Source organism: Zychaea mexicana, assembly GCF_025766255.1.
Source record: "Zychaea mexicana strain RSA 1403 chromosome Unknown BDB00scaffold_210, whole genome shotgun sequence".
Lineage (NCBI taxonomy): Eukaryota > Fungi > Mucoromycota > Mucoromycetes > Mucorales > Lichtheimiaceae > Zychaea > Zychaea mexicana.
Window position 1 is genome coordinate 10,276 of NW_026516873.1, and position 19,385 is coordinate 29,660.

Below are 19,385 nucleotides of genomic sequence, written 5' to 3' on the forward strand. Positions count from 1 at the left end.
CAACTCTCTCTTTTTCTTTGTCACCTCTCCTACCAACTTACCTAGTCTTCCCCTTCCTTCTTGAACTGGACATAACGAGAGTTACCTGAGAAATTACCACCACGATCTGTATATATAGGTGAGCGTTAAAGGGGAAATTGAGCACTTTTGTTATTCTCTTTTCGGTGGTGCCGAAAGAAATAAAGGGTTTCCACAGGGATCTTTAAAGTTCGGGACAGCAGTCGGTGCTAACTAACTTACGACGTGACGCTTTCCCTTGTCTCTTTCTCTCTTTTTTTTATACACTCATTCAAATATAGTCTTGGATCATGAAGATCAGAAAGACACCTTCGAAGAAGCTTGTAGCAGTTGTAAGTGGAAATAAGAAGTTGATTCAACTGAAGAATTCGGTTGCTTGGTTCGATCATTTTTTAATTCAAGATCCATGTTATGTATGGATTAGCCACGACCGCTGCGCGACTTGATCAAGAGTCTTGAGCATGACCCAGAAGTACAGATTCCAAAAAATGCAGCACAAATCAAGGATTGGACATACCCTCGAGGAGATCTGTTTCATTGGGTGGGCGTTCTCAATCGCTTCGATGGCATTCTGCAACGCACTTGTGACGAATACGATCTTCAGGAGCATATGCAATCTCGAGACTTTGACGCCAACACCAAAGACTTGCTTGTTGCCGTTGCTAATCTTTCAACGACCTTGTTTGAAAATTGTACAAACAGAAACATTTACAACTCTTATGAGGTATATGAGAAATTGATACATCACTTATATTATCGTGACTAAGCAATTTGACGATTTGATATATGAATGTAGCATATGAATGCTCTTATCAATACGACGGATATTGATGTATTGGAAGCAGTGCTGCGGTTCACATTACGGCCAGCGCAGCGTGTAAATAACCCACGAGCGATTCGGTCATCGTTTGTCACGCCGCAGGACAAGATTATTGAGCTTGCTCGTGGTTGGGGCATTCAAAGCGACTTTCTGGATATATGCAAGGACAGTTTTGTGGCTACGGAGGACATGACGCATCTCAAATTTCGTTTTTACCGTACTCTGCAGCAGACCGATGACAATGACAACCAACAAAAAGATACAACGACGACAGACACCACCAACACAGCAGCAGCAAATGCCGCCACCACCACCGCCGCAGTACCATCCTCATCATCATCTTCATCCGCACAAGCACCACCACCAGCAGCAACAACAACAGCAGCATCCACAGATACAAGCACGGCATTAGCAGTTAAGAACGATGAAGGTTTTAACTTACTCACGGCACAAATGGCGTCGGAAAAGGAAAAGAGTGACATTCAAGTGTTTAAAGATCTGGTGAACGAGCATAATATACCAAAGGATTACCAGTTTGAGCTGGCGAACCAGATCCGGATTACTCGGCATATTGCCAACCCAGAAGAGAGAAGAAAATTGTTGACCATCCGGATTTTGGCGATTGCCATCATGGGTAAGGATCTGGAGGAGATGATCATAGGAGAGAAAGGATGAAAGAAGGACGTAGGAAGAAACTGAACAATTTATTTTACTGATTTAGCACACACGGTATCCGAGACGACTGCCCAAAACAAAGTGTTCGTTTACGAACCGCATCTTGTGGCTAATATCGCTGAGCTAATTCATCCAGAAAAGGAGATGCCAAATGTACGTATATTTTTAAGAAAAGAAAAGCAAGGCAAGAGAAAATATGGTCAACTTATGTGGAATTCGTGCTATCTAATATAGACGATGCAAGTGTATGCGCTTTGTGCGCTGGATGGTGTCGCACGGCACCGTGGGAAACTTTCAGAAGTCCTCACTGCGCTAAACGCTTCGGCAAACCATGGTGTACTGTTACAAATATTGCGCAAAATCAGTCAAGACTCGACAAATGGTTAGTAGCTCTTTTTTCATTAGGTCTCAACAGTTAAAATGTCGAGCTTACTTTTGACAACTCTAACTTCTTTCTATTGCTACCGTTTACCATATTAGTCCATCCACGAAGCTTCCTCGACGCTTTGTTTACGTTAATGTCATGTCTTTTGACAAATCAACCTGGTGGACAAATGCTTATTTCGGCAGGAATTATACCAATTCTTGTACAGATCCTGGGAAATCAGCAATGTATTTATACTAAGGTTAGTACTATGCTATATAGTATCCAGGATGCAGGCAACGAAACGTTTTGGGAGCACGTATATTGATATTCATATACAATTTTTCAGTTTGTTTCAAAGGTGGTGGGCCTTTTGGATGCAATAGTGAATGCATATACGACTTCTTTCTCGGCTTTCTGTAATGCCGGAGGATTGGACACCTTATTGGCCAGAATCAAGGTAAGTAAGGAGAAGGACGTGGATTTCTTGGTATAAAAGGGAGTTGTGTAACTGATGTGCATTTATTATTTTAGAGCGAGACAGAGCAATGCATAAAATTCGCGAAATCCAATGACTCTGAGGTTACCGGCCAAGCAACCATCCATGTCGCACCCGGAGCTCTCGCGCCTTATGATCGGATTTCAGCACTCAAGTCGATGCTCAAATTCCTATTACGAATGATGGAATCTTCAGGCACAGCCGATGGTCTTCGGAATCTGATCGAGTCTTCGGTACCACAGACTTTAATACAAATCATCGCTCACCCAGACATTTTTGGCGTGAGCGTGTTGACACTTGGTAAGTATCATGCATTTGATGGATTTATTTGGCGATAATTTTGCTGAATGGAACGGGCTTCACAATTGTTTGTGTATAGCAATCAATATCATGACGACATTTATCCACACGGAGCCGACATCATTACCAATCTTACAAGAAGTCAAACTGCCTCAGACGTTTTTGGAGACCATTTGCAAATACAACACTCCCAACAGCGAAATGCTTATGGCATCGGTCAACGCATTCGGTGCTATCTGCTTGAACCCACCGGGCCTCGAAATGTTCAACAAGGCAAAGCCTTTGCCGCACTTTTTCGACTTGTTGACCGAGCACGAGTTTCTTCGCAACCCTACAGAGGTAGACAATGCAACGGCATTGGGTAGTACCATGGACGAGCTGACGCGACATCATCCTTCCCTAAGACCTGCAGTGTTTGAATGTGTGGCACGCATGATCCGAAAGGTGGTCGAGATGGGCAAGAGTGATATTGGCAAGCCAAACGACGACACTCATTTGTTGAAATTGATGCCTGCTGATACGAATGCTGTTGTTCCTCCAGCAACAAGCTCTTCCGAAGACGTGGAAATGGCAAGTGCCAGCAACAACGACAAGACGTCTACTTTAACTTCAGACGATAGCAAAAAGGACGAAAAGCCAGAATGTTTATTGGTGTCATTTATCGATATGGTTGCACGGGTAAGTTACATCTTCCTCACAAGGGTATTAACTGGATTTTGTGCAATAAAACTGACGCTCATGATAAATATTATCTAGTTCTTGGAGGGTCTTTTCCAAAATGCAGCCAATATCCGAGATTTCGTTCAGGACGGATGTCCAGAGATCCTCTTGGATTACTACACACTTCCACTGCTGCCTGCGGATTTCTCAGTGACAATCGCCTCCGACTCGCTTGCATACATCTTCAAGATGATTAGCGAGACCAGCACACTTCCAACCATCTTGGCGATCGCAGAGAAAGCCAAGCACTCCATCAAGCTCATAACCGAGGATAAAGACTTACGGCGACGGAGCATGGTCCAGCCCTACATTGAAGTGAAAGGTATGTCTGAACACAGGGGTTAGAGAGATTTTAGTCTGTTGCTATGATATAAGATGCATAAAACTAACTTGGCAAAATAAACTTACTTTTTTAGAAAATGAAACTGAAAAGATCCAAAAGGGTAATGAGATTTTCAGACAATTGATCATCCTGCATGGCTATATTGGCCTTTTATCCAACATTTGCTGCTCCGCTGGTTTATCGCCCGGAAAGAATGCCAGCTCACTCGTTGCTGAGTTCATGGCTGAAAACGAAGACAACAACATTATCCTCCTGCTAGGTCAATTGCATCGGTTAGTATCATTAGTCCATTATAAAGAGAATACCGTGATTGCTGATATTTTCCCATTGTCTATCATTAGAATCATGATGTGGGAGAACTTTTTGCTCAAAGATTCCATGCCAAGCTCGTGGTATGCTTTCAAGATGGCCAAGAAGAACAAGAATACTGTGGCAGACCATCCACTGGGTATATTTGGCGTAGACGGCGCTCAGGATGACGCACTGCAGTCCTCTTCGCAAGAAGAAGCACCATCTTCGTCCTCTCCTTCGGCACCGAACAAAGAAGGCGCATCAGGTGAACAGAAGGACAAGGCCGAAGAAAAGGTTCCAGATGCAAATGACCCGCGAATGCAAAACATCAAGCACTTTAAACTACTTCTTGGTGACATCCCCCAGTTCCTCATGCCCGTTTTTCAAGGTGAAATGACAAAGAAAAATTGTTGTACATGGAGTTTGATTTGTTCAGAAAATTAGAAGGGGATTGGGCAAGTTACTCATTTTTATATATGAAACAGGACTTGTCAAAGCGTCAACGAGTCGTCGTGCTAATGTGGATGCCGCTCAAAAGGCTCAAACATTCAAGCTAGCAAACTGCATGTCGCAGCTTTTGAAAGAAAACCTTACATGGTCATGTGCAACTATGAACGATGCTCCACCGTGCAAATACGACTATCTTGCCACAATGTATACGATGGTCTCATTACTATTGATGGATGATCGCCCGCAACCGTCATTGCATACACCCATGGCGCTAACGTTTGATCGACAAGGAGGTACTGATTTACTGTTGCAGAGCCTGGACGAAAATTGGAAGGCGGCGTCTGCCATCCATACTGCTGCACCGATCAAAGAATCTCGGTCCAAAGAACAAATGGATTTATTGTCTCGTATTCAAGGCAGTCTCGAGATGTTATTGACTGTGTTGGTATACACTGGCTCACCCAAACTCTTACACGACTCACCGTACACAGTACCGATCGTGGTTAAAGAACGTAAATCCCCTGATTACTTTGATCCGTATGAATGGAGCATTTCTATGCAGCTCAAGCTCTCGTCTGTCAAACAATATTTGCATGCTCCTGATTTGAGCGAGTATTCGCAAACTGTCATCCATGTACTGCTCGATATTATTTTGGAAATTATCAAGGGTGAAGGTGAGTCGAGCCTTAAGACCGATTCGTATAACGCAATGTCTTCAACAACAGCTCCTATCACGTCGCCGTTTACACTGTTGCGTACGCCTGTTGTTGCAGACGAGCGTGGTGTGCAAAGACTTGTGGACATGGGCTTTCTTCGATCTGCTGCCGAGCATGCTATGGTTCGATGCAATAACCAGATCTCGCGCGCCGTCGACTATTTGTTCAGCCACCCTGCTCAGATGATGGGTGCTGGCACTGGTGCTGGCAGTAGCGGTGGTGGCGCTCAAGGTGCTGGTGAGCAAAACAACAACACGAGTAATAACGAAGGTTCAAATGCGGCTACTGCTGGTACCGACGATGCAAACAACAGTGGTGATAACACTGCAACTCGCTCTTCAGATGCTCAAGATCAACAACAACAACAACAATATCCGACCAATAACGACGACATTGAAGAAGACAGCGACCTTGAAGATGCCGACGAAGATTACGAAAGTGTGTTCTCTGCTCGATTGGATGCTGACCCTGCTCCTCCACAACAAGCTTCCCAAGAATATACCGACGAGGCTGCTGCTGTTGATGATAATAACGGCAACAATGACAAGGGTAAACAACGAGCGGAACCAGCGTCTGACGAGGTGAAGGAACTCCAAAAGATTCGGTCGAGTATGAAAACAGAAATTCCTCCATTGGTGTTGGACCTTGTTGATAAACGCGAAGATGTCATCTTTGATGTCCGAGACTTATTGGTCACTTTCTGCAAGAATGGCAAGTCCAAGAACGGCGACAATCAGCAGCAGCAAGACGAGAACAAGGTTGCTGAAGAGATTCTGACTTTGTTGATCCAGAAGATCGATGATGCACGACGAAAGATGAACGAATCAAACGTTCTCAGCACTCGCTTGCGTTTGTTGGCTTTGCTTTTCCGTGAACAGTCGATGCAATCTAGTATCCCCGAATGCGCCCCACGGTTATCGTTCCTGTTTGATATGGTGAACAAGGCCAGTGAAACATCGGTCGAGATGCCATTGCCTGCTTGGCTCACAACTGTCTTCTTAGTCATCGAAACATTTATTTCACAAGCTGATGAGCCCAAGGACGTCAAGCTCAAGCCTATGCCAAAACCGACTGATGAAAACGATAATGCCAACGAAAATGTTCACGATGAGGATGAAACGATGGGAGAAGCCACCGAAGGGCCTGTTTCAAGCTCAACAACAACAGCAACTGCACCTGTCGATCCCAAGCCTATGGAATCCGAACCTGAACCTGTGGTGTCTGCCGACCAACGAACACAACTGTTATCCAACTGTGTTTCGTTCCTAAAAAAGACACAACTCTCGCGTAACGACATATATGCCATTCTTCGCATTTTGGTACGCCTGACAAAGTACAACGAAGCAGCATTGCAATTTGTCGAGTTTGGTGGCTTGCCGTTGTTGTTCACCAAGCCGCGTCACAGTCTCGAGGGTCTTCAAGGACAGCAAGCCTTCATTATGCTTATTTTGCGTCACATTATTGAGAGCAAGCCCATCGTAGAACAGAGCATGGAAGAACTGATCACTACTTGGTTTACGATTCCACGACCACGCAACATGGATATCAACCAGCTCGTCCGTACCAACGGCCACGTCGCTTTGCGTGACCCAGACGCATTCCTTGAAGTGACCGGCAAGATTTGCCGATTGTCCCGGTTTGAACCCGCTGTACCGACATTCCACGTCAAGAATTTCCAGGTCAGGTTACTGAACAAGGAGGAACCGGCGTCATCAGATCAGAATAAGGATGAGGCAGGCAATGGTGAAGGAAGCAGTGACAGCCACGCCGGTAGCCAGGATGTAACCATGGCCAATGCCCAACCAACAGAGCAAGAACAGCAGCACCAGCAGCAACCGCAACAGCAGCAACGTCAACGCTCTTCAAGCTCGTCCGTTGTTGTTAACCACTTGCTGCAAGAATTGATTCAAATTCGATCTGAAGAGGCGAATGCACCAGAGAAGAAGACGACCGAGGCTGAAAAGAAAGCGGAAAATATTCGGGGTGGGTACACAGCCTTTATTTTGCAGTGTCTTGTGGAACTTATCTCGTCGTACAAGTCATGCAAATACGACGTTTATGCATTCGGTCGCCGACGCAACAGCAAGGACGGTAATAACAACAACAGCAGCAATCGTCCACGCCATGCCATTCTGCATATTCTCGTCAACGAGCTGTTGCCCTACAACGCTACTAATCCAACCGCCGAAGAATCGCGCAAACAGCAAGGCATGGCCATGTGGACAGCATCTGTCCTAGTCGCCATGTGCTATGATGGTGGTGCAGAAACATCGGACTTGACGCAAGTCCGCAAATTTGTGTTGGACGGTGTCATTCGTTCGCTCAAGGACGCGCTCACTTACACGGGTCCATTGGTACTCAAGTATGGCAAGTTTCTGGCACTGTCTGAACTCTGCCATCGTGTTTTGAACGCACGTTTTCACGCAGTGGGTGCACCAAGCCAACGGACTCAAGTCGATACTGTCACTAGCATTGCCAAGCTTATGCTCGATAGAAACTTTGTTGGCGCCCTTACCGCTGCCGTCAGCGAGGTTGATATCAACTATCCGCATGCAAAGATTGTTCTAAACTCGGTTCTCCGTCCTTTGGAACAACTTACCAAGATGGCCATTAAGATATCGGACGAAGCAAAGGAGGATGGCAAGAAACGCGAAGAGATGTCCTATGTACCAGCGAACACTGGTGCTGAGGGTGAAGAAGAAATGCCGGATCTGTATCGCACCTCCGCTCTTGGCATGTTTGATGGTAGTGTAATGGAAGAGGATGAAATGGACGAATTCGGCTCCGAAGAAGAAGATGAAGAAACGTAAGCTTACATAGCACTATACTGCGACAGTTTACGCGTTTATTTACTCAACGGCTCTTTAAAATCGATTTATAGATTCGATGAAGACGAGTTCGATGAAGAAACAGATAGCGACATCTCAGACATGAGCGAAGATGGCGAAGAAGGAGACGATGTGGATAGTGCACTGATGCATCATTATGATACTGACATGGAAGAAGATGTGGATGAGGTGAGGAAAATTACCAAACGTGAAAAAAAAGAGTGGATAGATTGGTGAAGAATTGTGCCTTTTTGACAAGTCCTTAAAACATCTCTAGAACGGTACTGATGATGACGAGCACGACGACACGCATGACACGGACGGAGATTCAGATATTGGCGATTCGGACGATTCTGATGGAATGGACGAAGAAGGCCGGGAAATGACATGGCGTCTGGAAGATATTGAGGATGACCCCGATGTCATTCATATGGATTCCGATGACGTTGAATCGAACCACGCACATGATATGCGTCACCGCCACTTAAATGATGGATTCGGTGATGAGGTAAAAGGGAGCCAAGACATCCTATAACCAAATAACGGTGAATGCATTGAATAGGGTCATTAACTGTTTATGTATAATTTGCTCCCCAATAGGGCAGAGACGATGAACTCGATACTTTGGATCAATCCGACTTTGACGAAGACGACGAATCACAGCGTATTGAGGATGCAGAGAATGATCTGAACGATGGCGTGCTCCTAGACGACGAGGATGTTGAAAATCCATTCTTGACCCAAGATCTTCCAACAGACGGCATCATTCTCGAAGATGATGGGCGACCGGGCTCCATGGCACCCTTTAACTTCCGACGCTTCGAGCGCCCATCGAACCGTGGTAGACTTATTGTCGAACCTGGTATGTCCTTCCTTTTCCACTTGTTCTCATTATCGTTTATGGATCATGCTGTGTCATATCTCTTCTGATACACTGTAGCTATAGGCCGATCGTTCCGTGCACCTGGTGCCATGGGCGGTAATGTTGCCGCCGCCGTTGGTCAAGATGATGTCATAACTCACCCACTCTTGACCGAAAGCCAGAATGCCGGCCCGAGCACCCAGCCTGGACGCTCGCTCGCCAACATTGATGCTGATAACCGGCCTAGATCTGGCGGCTTCAGCCAATGGCAAGCATTTGAAGATATCCTTGGTGGCAGTGCCATCCGACTACTCGAAAGCTTCTTGACTCAAGCACCTAGCGGTGGCCAATCGGGCGCTCTGCGCGTCGATGTCCAGGGCCGTACTGGAGGCATTATGCGAACATTCGAGTTTGACCATCCTATGCATGCTCCACGACCGCTTCCATCCACGTCTCATCATCCTGCTCCCGGCGAGTCCCATAGTCCTGACCAAAGCCGTGAAATGCTGGCGGTCTTGCAAGATTTCCAACCAATGTCTTCATCAGATCGATGGCAACAAGAAGCTCGAATGATGTATGGCGCGGCTGTTGCAGACAAGGCATCAAAGCTTATTTATCCGCTCGTAAACAGGCTGCTTCCCATTGCTGTTGAAGATGACAGGAAGGCGCGCATCGAAGAAGAAAAGAAACGTCAAGAACAACGTCGTCTTGAAGAAGAAAAGCGCAAACAGGCCGAAGAAGAGCGATGGCGTCGTGAAAAAGAAGAGCAGGAAAAGAAAGCTGAGGAGGAGAAGCGACAACGTGAGGAAGCCGCCGCCGCCGCCGCAGCTGCTGCTGCTGCTGCTGCTGCTGCTGAAAGCACTGCACAACAACAAGAAGCACCAGCAACATCTTCCAGCACGGGTGCTCCAGCATCAACGACAGAAGAAGAACAAGTACAGCAAAGCGGCGAAAGCAATGCTGAAGGAGAAGGACAGCAGGAAGAACGACAGACGATCACCATTAGCGGCCAAGAAGTCGATATTTCTGGCACTGGTATTGATATTGAATTCTTGGAAGCCTTACCAGACGATCTGCGCGAAGAAGTTGTAAACCAACATATGCGCGAACGTCGCTCTTCGACCCAAGCGCCCGAAACCGATTCGATCAGCTCTGAGTTCTTGGATGCTTTACCACCGGATATCCGTGAAGAAGTGCTTAACCAAGAAGCCATCGAGCGTGAACGACGCGACAGACAGCAGCGCCAGGAGCCTACGGCAGAGGGTGCAGGTAACACCAATAATTTGACCAATCGTCTTGATGCAGCTGTCAATGAACTTTTCCCGCCAGGTATGACGGTTGAAGAAAATCCGTTCTTACGTTTCCTACAAGGTGGTCAAGGGGCTCGAGCCGTTCACCGAGGACTGCAGGCGCAGGATGGAATTGGTGGAGGCAGCGGCAGTGGCCAGCGCAAACCAGGTGTTCACCGTAGTGCCATGCAACTTGTCGACCGATCACAGCTTGCCACACTGGCACGTTTACTGTTTGTACCGCAATCCATTTCCAAATCAGTTTTGAGTAAGTTGTTGATCAACTTGTGTGAAAATCACAAGACCCGCAGCGATTTGTTGTCGTTCCTTGTCTGTGTCCTGCACGACGGTAGTGGGGATCTCGCAGCTGTCGATCGAAGCTTTGCCCAACTGTCGCTCCAGTCCAAGGGTATTTACAAGCCAGTATCCAAGTCCAGGGTGGCGGCTACAACATCAGCCAATACTGAGACCGTTCCTAACCTGATCACTCAGCGGTGCCTGGAATTCTTGATGCAAGTTGTCCAGTCCAACGACCAGTCTCTCACCTACTTTTTGGTGGAGAATGATTGTCTTGCTGGTTTGAAGCGCACAAGCAGCCGCAAGGGTAAAGCCAAAGAAAAGGTGACTCCGTCAAGCAAATACCCGCTGTTGGTTCTGATGAGTTTACTCGATCGACCTGTGTTCATTGAAAACCCGAGCTTGATGGAAGAGTTGATGCATTTGATTATCACCATTTGCCGACCGTTCCCCGTGCTTGTCAAGAAGTACGTCGAGAGACTTGAAAACAAACAAAAGGAGGAGGAAGAGAAATCCAAGGATCAACAACAACAACAACAGCAGCAAGAGGGCGCGAAACAGGAACAGACGCAGGAGAGCACCAAAGCAACGACGGATGAAGCAAAGTCTAGCAAGGGCACAGGTTCCAAGGACGAGCGACCCATGCCAAAGCCGCCAACAATTCCAGACCACTACCTCAAGCTTGTGGTGCACGTACTCACGTCGGGTGAATGCTCAAGCAAGACTTTCCAGTACACTCTGAGCGCACTTGCCCACTTGTCTGCCCTCGACGGTGCTCAGCAGGCAATCACGAACGAGCTTATGCAGAACGCAAAGGAATCAGGAAAGCAGATCGTACACGATCTTGGCGATTTGCTGGATAATCTGGACAACGCCATGGTTGGCACAGATATCCAAGGCTCCGCTCTGTCTCAGTTCTCGGCAGCCACTTCCCATCAAGCCAAGCTTTTGCGTGTGCTCAAGACCATCGATTATTTATACTCTCGCAAGTCATCGGCAGCAAAGAAGGACGACGAACAGCAACAGGTCAAGAACGAGAAGCGTGTGCTGGAAATCTACGAGGACCTCAACTTTTTGCCATTGTGGAAGCTACTTGGACAGTGCTTGGCCGTGATTCACGAGAAGGACGACCTTATCAATGTCGCAACCGTTTTGCTCCCACTTATCGAGTCGTTCATGGTTGTATCCAAGTACGCAGCTGAAAAGGGTCAACAACAGCCGTCATCATTGCCACGTAGCGGACCTGCTGGTCCTGTATCACCCAGCGGTCAGCAACAACAGCATCCCCCACCAACACCAAGCGATCAGTCTGAAGACTTCTTCTTTTCTTTCACCGAAGAGCACAAGAAGATCCTCAACATCATGGTCCGCAACAACCCATCCCTGATGATTGGCTCCTTCTCTCTTCTTGTCCGCAACCCCAAGATGCTCGAGTTTGACAATAAGCGTAATTACTTTGTGCAGCAGCTTCACAAGCGCACAGGTCCGCGTGAACATTACCAGCCATTGCAAATGAACGTGCGCCGTCAGTATGTGTTCGAAGACTCGTATCATCAGCTCCTTGGTCGAACCGGTGACGAGATCAAGTTTGGCAAGCTCAGCGTAAGATTCTATGATGAAGAAGGTGTTGATGCTGGCGGCGTTGCTCGCGAATGGTTCTCCGTATTGGCCCGCCAAATGTTCGATCCCAACTATGCTCTGTTCATCACGTCAGCGGCGGACAAGCTTACATATCAGCCGAACCGTGCCTCAGCAGTTAACCCTGATCATTTGAGCTATCTCAAATTTGTTGGTCGAGTCATTGGCAAGGCTATCTACGATGGACGACTCTTGGACGCTTACTTTACGCGTTCGTTCTACAAACACATTCTTTGCCGCCAAGTCGATTATCGAGACGTTGAAGCTGTGGATCCCGAGTATTACAAGAGTTTAGTGTGGATGCTCGATAATGACATTACGGATATTATTGACTTGACGTTCAGCATCGAGACGGACGACTTTGGCACTACCAAGGAGATTGATTTGAAGCCCGGTGGACGAGACATTCCTGTGACCGAGGAGAACAAGCATGAGTACGTCGCTCTGGTGACAGAACAAAAATTGACGACTGCCATCAAGGAACAGATCAATGCGTTCTTGCAAGGCTTCCACGACGTGATCCCTGCATCGCTTATCCAGATTTTCAACGAACAAGAGCTGGAATTGTTGATTTCGGGTCTGCCAGATATTGATATTGATGACTGGAAGAACAACACAGAGTACCAAGGCGGTTATACAGCTGCGACTCCTCAAGTACAATGGTTCTGGCGTGCTGTTAGAAGCTTTGATCAGGAAGAACGGGCCAAGTTGCTACAGTTTGCTACGGGCACGTCTAAGGTGCCATTAGAAGGCTTTGCCCATTTGCAGGGCTCAGGAGGTGTTCAACGCTTCCAAATCCACAAGGACTTTGGTGGTGAAAACCGGTTACCGTCTGCACACACATGGTATGTCCCTTTTCTTTTAACCCAGCGGTTTTGTTTGGATACTCGAACCGATAGCTAACGTTTACTTTGACCCTATTGTAGTTTCAATCAAGTCGATCTTCCAGAGTATGACTCATATGAAAGCCTTCGTAGTAATTTGTTCAAAGCCATCAGTGAATGCTCGACTGGATTTGGATTTATATAGACTGCTCCTTTCTCTTAACAAAAAATAAATAAATGTCACTTTACCAAAAATTATTGTCCCTTTTTTAAAGAAATAGAAAGGTCAGATTAAGCTACCTAAATAATGGCTCTTAATTTTTTTGAAATAACTTCTTTTTCACTTTTATTTTAAAACTATGGTAAGTACTTTTTTTTCACAAAAAGAAATAGAAAGGTCAGATTAAGCTACCTAAATAATGGCTCTTAATTTTTTTGAAATAACTTCTTTTTCACTTTTATTTTAAAACTATGGTAAGTACTTTTTTTTCACAAATATGGACAGGAATATGTTTATACGTGCAAATAATATATATTTTTGCCCCTATGGAGTATGTTCTACGTATCGATGACTGATATGTGTCCGGGGGGTGGCTTTGCTTATAGAATTTATAAGTATTGAATAGAATATGATAAAAGAGAAATGCTTTGCCAACATAGTATGGAAATAGCACGTCAGCTATAAAGATATATAAATCACAGAAAAAAACATGAAGTTATAAAAAACAAAAAAAGGTATGTATTAATTCTTTATGAGATGGGTAAACGGTCTTCTTCATTAAACTGGTTGGTGCTTAGGCCAGTTTTGCTACAGTTTGGCCACAATTTTGTCTCTTGTTTTTAGGTTTTTCCTCTCGTCGTTTTTGATTACACGTAACCTCGCCGCCTCCATCGGTACAAGGTGAGTGTTACCGACTTCAGTAATAGCTGTTAGTTGTAATAGCTATCCTAGTTAGTAACATTGTGCAACCGAGCTCGGCAGTATAAAAGCTGTCGAGCTGGCCAAGAATAAAAGAACAACCCTCTTTCTATTGTATCATTCGTTGATCTAGTAAAGGTTCCCCTAAAGACCACCCGAGTCTCTAACAGGGACAGCTTTCCTATTTGAAAAAGATGACAAAAAAATCTTTCTAGAATATTTTGAACAAGATAAAAACACAAAGTCAAAAATGAAAGTGAAACAAAAACTGATAAATAAACAGATTCTCTTTATTAAATATTTTTAAAGTGACGAAATTTACCACTCTCACTGTATCTCTCTCGTCATTGCAACTCCATTTTGTTTACCCTTTCTTCAACAAGATACTAATAAAAAGTTCTTAAACTCAAAAAGCGCGGAGCGTGGGATTACTTTTTCTATAAGTATAGTTTGTGAGCTGCCACTGTCATGTAAACAAAAAAGTTATTCTTCGAATTGACTATGAGACAATTACAGACAAAGGCGGTGGCAAATGATGCACAATCACTCGTATGCAGCCAGCATATATGCTGTCCGGAGGCCAGTTCATTATTCACAAACGCAAGGACTGGAAAGTGATGAGATCGGATGCCTATTCCCTAAGGATATTCTTTCTCACACGCGTAATAAGCCCTTATATAATCACCTTTTGACTCCATTTGCTTGCCGCTATACCCACAATAAATGTGATATCTATGAAGTCTTTTTGCTGCATGTGCCTTGTTATGTCCTTATTGATACACATTTTGCTGTATTTGTAGAGCCTTCTCGATTGAATATACATTAATGACGAAATACATACGCGACATCCATTGTTGTTCTATGATAAACATAGTTTGCAGAGCCGATTTATGCCTAATTATGTCAGCCTCTAAAATAGTCTGACAAGTAGAATGTATATTCTCGCACGCTAATCATTATACTGCATGAAAGCCAGCAATTTCTCTACCTATTTGTGTCATCCCAATACATCTAATTATGGGATGGGATCCTGATTTTTCATCCCCCCCCCACAAAATACAATTATAAAACTCATAGTAAGACGCCACACTTTTTTCTCCCTTTCCTTTCACTTTTCACTCTCAAAACGAGCTCACATCGTCACCAGCATGGATCCTTACACTTCAAAAGTTGCAGTTATAACTGGTGGGAGTCGTGGTATTGGTTACAACGTTGCAGCAGCCCTTGTTGCCAAAGGCGCCAAAGTTGTACTCGGTGACATCCTTGACAAAGAAGGTGAAGCTGCAGCAAAGGAACTTAACACCAGGTAAAATTACATGAAAAGGGTTTAAGCAACAGAATTATTGTGAATTCTCGGACGGCACATCAACACAAAAGATATTTACCTCAGAGCCGGCAAGCAAGTGGCAGCATATATTCATACGGATGTGACCAAGTACAAGGATCTGATTGCACTGTTTGCATTGGCGGAGAAAACATTTGGCGGTGTCGATGTAACATTAAAAAGCAACTTACCAGATATTCGGAGAAGTTATTAGCTCATGACCATACTATTTCTTTAACAGATTGCCATGCTAAACGCAGGTATCGCAGGAGAGTCTGCTGGAGGCGTCTTTACTCCACTTGATGGTATTTCTTTTCTCGAATCTCACATAGATATGCGGTGGTGAAAACCAGACGTAACTCGTTCATCATTGATGACATTATCATGCTTTAGACCGTGCGGATATGCTAATCCATGAAGTCAACATCGGGGGTGTGATAAAGGGAAACAAAGTTGCTCTCCTGCATATGGCAAAGCGTGGAAAAGGGGGGATCATCATAAATACTGCATCTATTGCCGGTAAGAACAGATATGACCGGGTGGGGAATGCGATAGACGTCAAGCTAATAACAGCACAATTTATCATTTTATGCAGGTTTTTCTGCCATGCCGTAAGTGTAATAGAATCAATCATATGGAACATAGCTATAAAATTGCCAGGACAGACACTCAAAATGATCTGTACTAGTTCAATCGCTGCTTATTGTGCTACCAAGCACGCCGTTGTAGGATGGTCACGTAGTCTGGTGAATATGCAAAGTGTATGCGGCGTCCGAGTTAATGCAGGTATATGCATTGTTTTAAGACCGATTCCACAGCTCTCTTGACTGATATGATCTTCATCTAATGTAACACCCAACCACCGGTTAAAAGTGTGTCCTTACTGGTGCGAAACCGACATTATTGCAAACCCTGCCAGTGATGTCGCCCGCCGATTCCTTGAAGCTACTCCAAAGACAACAATGGAATACGTAGTTCAAGCTTTTGAGCAGTGTATTGAAGACTCTGACATGGCTGGTATGTGCTCCGCAAGATATAACAATTGAATTTTACTTTTTGTGTGAATGCTTTTGTAAACGTACCGAGTGTATTATGTACAACAGGCGAAACTTTACTCGTTCTTCCTGATGGCATCCACGTCCAGCCCAGTTTTATCCCACCTGGTATGTTAATTATGTTATCGGCTTCTTTTAGGTGAAAAGAAACGTTTATACACACAGTGATTAACATAATGTTTTAATGTCTTAGAGTGTTGTTTCACATCAGAGTTCCTTGAAAAAGTTCCACAGTTGACGGAGGATGGAAATAAGGAAACCAAGAAAAAACTAGCTCAAGCTATTAAAGCTGCTAAACTCTAAAAAGCTTTATGCCCTTTATATGTGATACTTTTGTATCGTGCGTTTATGTTACATACAATAAGCTCGCCGGTTACGATAACGCTTATTACCCATCTATTACTCGAGTCTTTGTAGTTTTCTTATCGTATAGATAACAAAAAAAAGTTATACGCTTTATATCCAGACTTGAGCGTCAATGTTTGTGGTTGCACTACCGTCTTGGGCCGGCATCGAAGGGAAGCACTTGTTACTGCGTGTGGCTAGCGATGATACAAAAGCAGTTTCCTAGGGACGTCCTATCAAAACTACACGGTCATTGAAAATTTGCTGCAATGGTCTGTCTCGATGATTTTATCTCTTCAACCGAATAAACCATTAACAAGAACGCTCGACGACTTGCCTTTGCAACTCTTCATGATAATTTCTCCGTAACAACAGATTCTTCATCATCCCACGAGATGACAACGCCGACGGGACGATGGACGACATTACGGGTTGGTGGATATACTGGTCATGAATTTTCCATTGAACCTCATTTACCTGGCTTTAGCGGCGGCAAGTACGCAGTAATCAGTAGTATCTTGAGCTTAGCTCCTATCGACACTTACATACCTAATATTGTCTCAGAGAAGCTCGGTTATTATTCCGTTTTAGTAGGCCACTCAGCAAGAAAGATTTGGTATGGTTGGATATGTACTATCGAATTAGCAATAGAAGAGCATGCAAATATCAGATATCATAGCGGATGGGTTTCAATTTCGTTTGCATACTGTGTTACTCTCTGGAATACCATTCGCCATACTGATCCTATTATGAGATATTCCCGGTTATCAAAAAGAACGAAAATAATAATAATTAACGATAGTCAATATTATAAAACTTTCAGTATCTGCTATACACGTTACCCAGAGTGCTTTGTCTCAGGCTGTACTGAAATTGAACGAGCATGTATTATACATAAATCATAAAAAAGTGTATATTGTGCCTATCTGCTGCTGTTGTTGCCATCATCACAACCAGTGCACAAATATAATTTCGTCTGCATAAGATTACATGGAAAAACTTTCATTCCGAAGTTTAGGTTCCACTAGACAAATCGGCAAACTATCTTTTCCCAGGGCAATTCTTTATTACAAGCGAGTATAGAACCATCTTCGCACACAGTACCTATTTCCCTCTACTCACTTTTAACGACTCAACTCTTTTTCCTTTCCTCCCTCAAAAAAACTTACACATGGATTCTTTTACTTCAAAAGTCGCAGTGATTACTGGTGGTAGCCGGGGAATCGGGTATAATGTTGCAGCAGCCCTTGTCGACCGAGGTGCCAAGGTCGTGCTCGGCGATATCCTAGACCAGCAAGGCGAGGATGCAGCAAGAGAGTTAAACGAGAGGTATTCATAAAGAGACGAATTACATCCCTTATATAATAGTTGATAAAAAAAATAAGTGCCTATTGATGATGGTGTTTAAAAAATATAGAGTAGGAAAGCAAGTTGTCGCGTACCTTCACACGGACGTGACAAAGTACAAGGATCTCAAAGCTTTGTTTGCATTGGCGGAGAAATTATTTGGTGGCGTTGATGTGCGTGCCTAAAAGCATGATTATGCACACCACAACATGAACACTCACGTACTTGGTTCTGTACCTTAGATAGCTGTCTTGAATGCCGGTATTACTGGAAAGGGTTCAGGCGGCATATTTACACCACTTGATGGTAAATATTGGCATAATGAGCGTCTGTTTACTCTGACAAAGTCTGACGGGTACGGTTGTTCATGTTATGCACTCCCTGAGATTAGACGACGCAGATATGTACATCCATGAGGTTAATATGGGGGGCGTAATAAAAGGCGATAAGGTGGCCCTTCTTCATATGGCTAAGAGTGGAAAAGGAGGCGTTATTGTAAATACAGCTTCTTTGTCTGGTAAGTAATATGTATATAAAGTTGCATTCTGGTGTTTCTTTAGAAACTACAAAAAAAGACTGACATGTATAATTCACTCGTACAGGTGTTTTGCCCGCATCGTAAGTAGCAGTATATATCCTTATCACAACCAGATGTTGTATAGCTGCAAGAAAAACTAAGTTGCGTCTTTATTAGTCCGATAGCTGCATATAGCGCCTCTAAGTTTGCTGTTGTCGGATGGACGCGTAGCCTAGCACATATGAAACATGTTGCTAATGTTCGCGTTAATGCAGGTAAATCAAAGAGTTATGTACAGCCTATATAAGTGTATTTGAAAAGCTAACAAGTGTTACTGCAATCACAACCGAATAGTATGTCCTGCTGTGTGTGACACCGACATTAACTCAAACCTTGATGATCAATCAACAAGCGACTATCTTGAGTTTTCACCAAAAGTTCAAATGGAGGTAATAGTGCAAGCCTTTTTGCGATGCATTGAAGATCCTCGTTTGTCCGGTAAGTTTCTTAACATTGATAAAGCTACGTAAAGCATGCTTTTTTCCCTATATATGTGCTAGAACAGCTCTTATTATACTGTGTAGGCGACATATTGATGGCCTTGCCGGATGGTGTTCATGTTCAACCAAAATATATAGCACCAGGTAAAGGATGGTTGAAAATACCTCTGGGAGAAAAAAGGGGAGGAAACCTCACATATTTTAATATGCTAGTACAATTCTAATTCTATCTTTTGCAAATGATGCATTATTCATATATCTATAGCTAGCTCTGTCAGCAAGGAGTATCTTGAAAAGTTTCCAGAAATCCGGAAGAGAGGTACCAAGTTTGCCAAAGATAGTTTGGCTCAAGCCATTGAAAATGCTAAGCTTTGAAATACTTCAAGCAATACGGTTCTTGGAAATAAATTTGGTTCCTCAAGTATACGACATACTGCTTTTCGG

General features: G+C 44.3%; 4 protein-coding genes across 4 annotated transcripts; all 4 read left to right on the forward strand.

Annotated features, from left to right (window-relative positions):
* On the forward strand, positions 1-835 carry BDB00DRAFT_862403 (uncharacterized protein). Its single transcript, XM_053126062.1, has 3 exons — positions 1-118; positions 300-350; positions 443-835. The coding sequence occupies exons 2-3, from the start codon at positions 309-311 to the stop codon at positions 782-784; spliced, it is 384 nt and encodes a 127-aa protein (XP_052972497.1). The 5' UTR covers positions 1-118; positions 300-308; the 3' UTR covers positions 785-835.
* Positions 836-1,555: 720 nt separating this feature from the next.
* On the forward strand, positions 1,556-13,139 carry BDB00DRAFT_776863 (uncharacterized protein; the record flags this gene model as incomplete). The annotated part of the gene is made up of 23 exons (XM_053120287.1): positions 1,556-1,666; positions 1,748-1,895; positions 1,994-2,139; positions 2,227-2,355; positions 2,460-2,676; positions 2,756-3,207; positions 3,271-3,354; positions 3,433-3,718; positions 3,813-4,011; positions 4,081-4,418; positions 4,516-5,385; positions 5,467-5,636; positions 5,706-6,875; positions 7,020-8,002; positions 8,078-8,204; positions 8,323-8,532; positions 8,625-8,886; positions 8,965-9,789; positions 9,871-10,215; positions 10,276-10,943; positions 11,049-11,726; positions 11,781-12,955; positions 13,037-13,139. Coding segments are annotated over 23 exons (9,696 nt in total), but the record flags the coding sequence as incomplete, so codon positions are not given.
* A 1,834-nt stretch (positions 13,140-14,973) lies between these two features.
* Positions 14,974-16,535, forward strand: BDB00DRAFT_943696 (uncharacterized protein; the record flags this gene model as incomplete). Its single annotated transcript, XM_053129462.1, has 9 exons — positions 14,974-15,159; positions 15,244-15,346; positions 15,419-15,482; positions 15,571-15,696; positions 15,773-15,788; positions 15,866-15,963; positions 16,051-16,194; positions 16,281-16,340; positions 16,426-16,535. Exons 1-9 carry the CDS (start codon positions 15,002-15,004, stop codon positions 16,533-16,535), a joined length of 879 nt encoding a protein of 292 aa, XP_052972499.1. The 5' UTR covers positions 14,974-15,001.
* A 1,213-nt stretch (positions 16,536-17,748) lies between these two features.
* On the forward strand, positions 17,749-19,316 carry BDB00DRAFT_880044 (uncharacterized protein; the record flags this gene model as incomplete). The annotated part of the gene is made up of 9 exons (XM_053127941.1): positions 17,749-17,906; positions 17,995-18,097; positions 18,167-18,230; positions 18,367-18,441; positions 18,527-18,542; positions 18,619-18,716; positions 18,796-18,939; positions 19,026-19,085; positions 19,207-19,316. 9 exons carry the CDS (start codon positions 17,749-17,751, stop codon positions 19,314-19,316), a joined length of 828 nt encoding a protein of 275 aa, XP_052972500.1.
* Positions 19,317-19,385: the final 69 nt, after the last annotated feature.

Bases quoted from the DNA above. Each gene is read 5' to 3' on its own strand.
- BDB00DRAFT_862403 (XM_053126062.1), top strand. From the start codon at position 309: ATGAAGATCAGAAAGACACCTTCGAAGAAGCTTGTAGCAGTT. The intron at 351-442 runs GTAAGTGGAAAT...TGTATGGATTAG, and splicing joins CGAAGAAGCTTGTAGCAGTT to CCACGACCGCTGCGCGACTT.